The 4,507-nt window shown below is 45.9% G+C and overlaps 1 protein-coding gene across 2 annotated transcripts in view; it reads left to right on the forward strand.

Annotated features, from left to right (window-relative positions):
• pcdh18a (protocadherin 18a) overlaps positions 1-4,085 on the forward strand; it is an 8,938-nt gene extending 4,853 nt beyond the window's left edge. Inside the window, exons 2-4 of one of the 2 annotated variants that reach the window (XM_008317227.3) lie at positions 96-151; positions 792-961; positions 2,469-4,085. In XM_008317227.3, coding sequence (XP_008315449.1) covers positions 96-151; positions 792-961; positions 2,469-3,313 — 1,071 coding nt within the window. In that variant the 3' untranslated portion in view covers positions 3,314-4,085. Of the gene's footprint in view, positions 1-62; positions 152-791; positions 962-2,468 lie in introns of both variants that reach the window. The other variant, XM_008317225.3, reaches the window with a different exon arrangement.
• The last annotated feature ends 422 nt before the right edge of the window (positions 4,086-4,507 follow it).

Here is a 4,507-nt window from a genome sequence, read left to right on the forward strand (position 1 = left end):
CCAACCCCTTTCATTTCTTTTTTTTTCATTTTATTTTGTTTGTTTTGTTATTTTGGATGTAGCAAGTCTCACAGCTTCTGTCCATGCTCCATCAGGGCCAGTACCAGCCCAGACCCAGTTTCCGTGGCAACAAATACTCCCGCAGCTACAGGTAATTTACCCCCTTTCCCCCCAATTAACCCCTGCAAAACAATTATCTTTGGTTTGATTCAAATTTTTTTTTAAACCACTTGTGTTTCATTGTTACTACCCCCCCGTCCCAACAACCTGGTGTAGAGTCTGTCAGTTGAAGGCATGTGAATGTATCTTCTTCATAAATCAGTTTGTATCACCCCGACGTCACTCAGTTCAAAACTATGCAGCTCATCCGTCTGAATGTCACAACAGTTTTCTTTGGTACTTCTCCGCCCAGGATATACAGTTCTGGGCTGTGAAGTGTGCATCCATTACTACTTTCATCATAATATTCCCCCTATGATCTCCATATGATGGATTTACTGATGCCTGCGGTGGCAGTTGTGCTGGATTTATTGATGGGGGTGCCACCTACCTGCACGTAGGATTTATGTCCCGAGTCTCGTCCTGGGATTTGAAAGATTCCATCCTCCAGCTTTTTATGATAGATTTATTTGTCATTAGTCTTCTCTATGAGGGGAGATTGATTTTGTCATTCCATCAACCAAAACAGAATGCACACAGCTATAAATTTACAAAATGTAATTTTTTCTCCATCCCTGTTTTTTTTTTTTTTTGCCCTCCAAAAGTGTTCATAATCTGATTCCTCCTCACAGGTATGCATTACAAGACATGGACAAGTTCAGCCTGAAGGACAGTGGTCGTGGGGACAGCGAGGCGGGGGACAGTGACTGTGACATGGGCAGGGAATCCCCCGTGGACAGACTGCTGATGGGGGAGGGCTTTTCTGACCTGATACACCTTGAGATGCACCGTCTCCACCCAGGTGAGCCTCAGTTAAAGTGCCCGATCCAATGAAACTGATACGCTCACACAGTGTCCTCCGAACTGCGTCTTGCAGATTTCATATGCCACCCGAGCCGCCCGCCGCCCTCCCAGCGTCACAAATTTCAGCACCGCGGACAGCGTCGCATCTCAGCCCCATTATTTGTCTGTACACCTGTCTTAGCAGACGCAGTGCTCAACCTGTCGCCTACACAATCCCTATTGTACTCGGGGCCCATTCTTCCGCACAGCCCTCATTTCAGCACTTGTTATCACAGTGAGGGAGGTTACACTGTGTGTGTGTGTGTGCGCGTGCGTCTGTTATCTGCCCCTTAGATAGAGTCTTGTCTGTAAAATCCTCCCCGGAGCGGAGATGAGTTGCCTGTCACTCAACGGTATTTGTCTCAGAGTGCTGTTTCTCCCCCCTTCCTTCCTTTTCTTTTCCCTCTCCCTTCTTTGAGTGACAGTGCTGTTCTTTCATGTCTGAACTGAGGAAAATTCATAGTAATTGCTTTTAAAATGATGTTATTCTCTCCCTCTCTCCCCCTCTCGCTCCTTCTCACTAACTGTCCCTCGCTCACTCTGCCCTACATGTCTGAGAGCTCTTTAGCATCCCTCATCCCTACTTTTAATGTATTTCCCTGCTCCACACAGATGGATAAAGGTGGGCGGTGGTGAATATTGATGGTCCACCTTAGTGAAAACACTTTGATGTGTTGCACCATTTTCTTCCTTTTTTTTATCTTAATGTCAAAGAGGAGGAAATAATGGAGCAGGAGGAAGAATTATTTCTGCTGTACTATGAAGAAAATATGCATTTTTCTTTGTTCAGATGATGGAAACAATTCCTTCATTTTATATAAAGAATGTGGTCCTCTCCGTGAAAAGCAGCCAAACCTCATATTTACATTTCGCTGTGAAGCCACCGGGCCGGTCACAGCTGTTTATTTACCCATTTATCCGGTACCCGTGGTTGTTTACGAGACTAGGTACAAGCTGTGTATACATGCCATCTGCAGTATATAAAATAAAAACCTCCTCCTCTGCAAACAAGAATATGAAGACGTCAAGAGAGAGAGAGAGAGAGAGAGAGAGAGAGAGAGAAACACCTAGATGCTACGAGACTCTTTTGATATTAATATCAGGCTATAGCACCGAGGTATAAAATATTAAACAGGCTTTGTGCATTAAAACCTCCTCACAGCATCAGGCAGAGTTTTTATCAAACTCAACAGCATCCGCTTCCGTGTTTCCTAGAGTAGTAAAGCTCAGCACCGCTACCTTGTGCACTTGTTGTAAAACATTACTTTACCACAGTCTGGGGGTTTATGATGTGTATTATTCAAATGTATTGACGTTTCTGTGTTGCTGCAAAAACCTAAAAAAACAAAAATTGAGAACTAAGCCAAACTGTCAGGTTGGAAAGCCTGGTGAAACTGCTGAGTTATTTAACAGGGTGTACTTTAAGTGTAGTTTTCAAGGAGTTTTGTGTCTCTGCCCCTATTCAGCTATGAGACTGTGCACGGACGAATGTCGTGTCCTTGGACACTCTGACCAGTGCTGGATGCCCCCCATTGCTTCGCCAGCTTCATCCTCCGACTATCGCAACAACATGTACATCCCCGGAGAAGAGTCCTCCCAGCCGCCACAGCTGGATGACGACCAATCCTCCGATGACTCGGAGCGCCGCAAGAGCTTCTCCACGTTCGGTAAGGAGTCTGGGAGTGAAGATGGCATGGCCGGGGGGGTCATCGGTGGAGGAGGGAGTGATGCCTGTGCGGCTGGAGGAGGGGCTGGCTCTCTCCTCACAGAGATGAACTCTGTGTTTCAGCGGCTTCTCCCTCCCAACATGGACTCGTACACGGAGTGCAGTGAAACGCCCCCGCCCTCGTCGTCGTCGTCGTCGTCAACCGCCGAGAGAGGAAGCGGACGCGGGGCAAACACTTCGGGTAATCACAGTAACAATGCCGTTCCCCAGGACAGCCGCAGACTCTTGCTGCCCGGTGGGAAGGGTCCTCTGTATCCCCCAGGTGTGGCTGCATGGGCCGCAAATACCCACTACCTAAACCCAGGAGGTGGCGCCGTGGGGAACAACCACGTCTCCTCAAACACCTCCAACTCTTCATCCTCCACCTCTGCTAACACCTCGACCAATGGGCAGGCTCCTCACCTGAAATGGCTTCCAGCCATGGAGGAAATCCCGGAGAATTATGAGGAAGATGACTTCGATGGAGTTTTCCATCAGGGCCACCAGGTCGGGAAGCGCGGCGAGATCCGTCATGACACCGGCGTGGACGCTAGTGAACTGGTGCACGAGATAAACAAACTGCTGGAGGACGTCAGGCAGAATTAGAGAGAGAGGGGGTGGAGGGGGGGGTGGAGGGGTTAGGAAGGTGACCCGCGACATTTGCCCACATTCTGACAAGTGCTTTTTCTTCTCTGTGCCAACGTTTACACACGAACTACATGATGACTTTTCCCTCGTTCACTGTAAAGCTCGTCTCGTCGTTTTTACCAAATATCTCCGCGGCTGCTCCGAGCTCAGAGACTCACTGAGAAAAGTGGCACTGAATCCGTGCTGGAGAAGAGAAATCCGCCCCAAAACTCTTGCCCTTACTGTATTTTCTAATGTTTACAGCAGCACTCAAAGACTCCGCCGGGAGAAACCGACAGCTGTGTAATCTGAAATCTGCTTTGACAGTAGTGTACAATCCTGTACAGTGTCTGTGGAGGGGAGGGGGGGGTAAAGGCGAACTCACTTGAATATTGTGCTAGATGTCTCCTGTTTTGTTATCATGGAATGTATCTGTACAATTTGTATTTTAAAAATACACCTTTTTTCTACTTCTATATATTTATATGTGTCCATTTATGTTTGTACAGAAAAAAAAAAGAAGAAATGTCTATTTTTTATATTTGTCGGTGCATGTGTTAATATCACTCCACGTGTCTCTCCGCCTCCGGCCTGTTTATTTGATAGAACAGCTGTATTTAAGTTTTTGTCACTGAATGTGTGCGTGTATTATTGATAATCACATTCCAGTGGGGTTCCATGTTGGAAATAGGCTTTGTATGGTAATATTGTAGACAGTGGAATGGTGAATAAAGTGGAAGGATCCTGAAGAGGGTTGTCTGAAAAATCTCTTTTTTTTTCCACTTTTTAAAATCATTTGCCCCGTCTCCCAGCACCCCCTAATGTCCAGTTACTAAACTGCAGCATCCAAACATTGATGAACTGTTAAAACTTGTTGAGATCTTCAGAATGTTTGACTCAAAAAAAAAAATGCACCTCCATGATTTAGCTGTTAAATATGAATTAATTATTAATGTCTAAACAAAAGATGAGTTTGAGTCAATAAGTTCTAAGACAGAATAAAGCATGAAAACTATTTTCCCAGGTATCCTCCGATTAGGTCTGAACACTTCTACAGTGATGTGTCCGTCTAAGAATTCCATCGGACCTCTTTCATTCCAGGTTACAAGCTAAAATGCCTCAAAATCAGTTGCAAACCTTCAGCAATTTCAACAACGTCCAAGTTTGGTTTGC

Source organism: Cynoglossus semilaevis, chromosome 9, assembly GCF_000523025.1.
Source record: "Cynoglossus semilaevis isolate Cse_v1.0 chromosome 9, Cse_v1.0, whole genome shotgun sequence".
Taxonomy (NCBI): Eukaryota; Metazoa; Chordata; class Actinopteri; order Pleuronectiformes; family Cynoglossidae; genus Cynoglossus; species Cynoglossus semilaevis.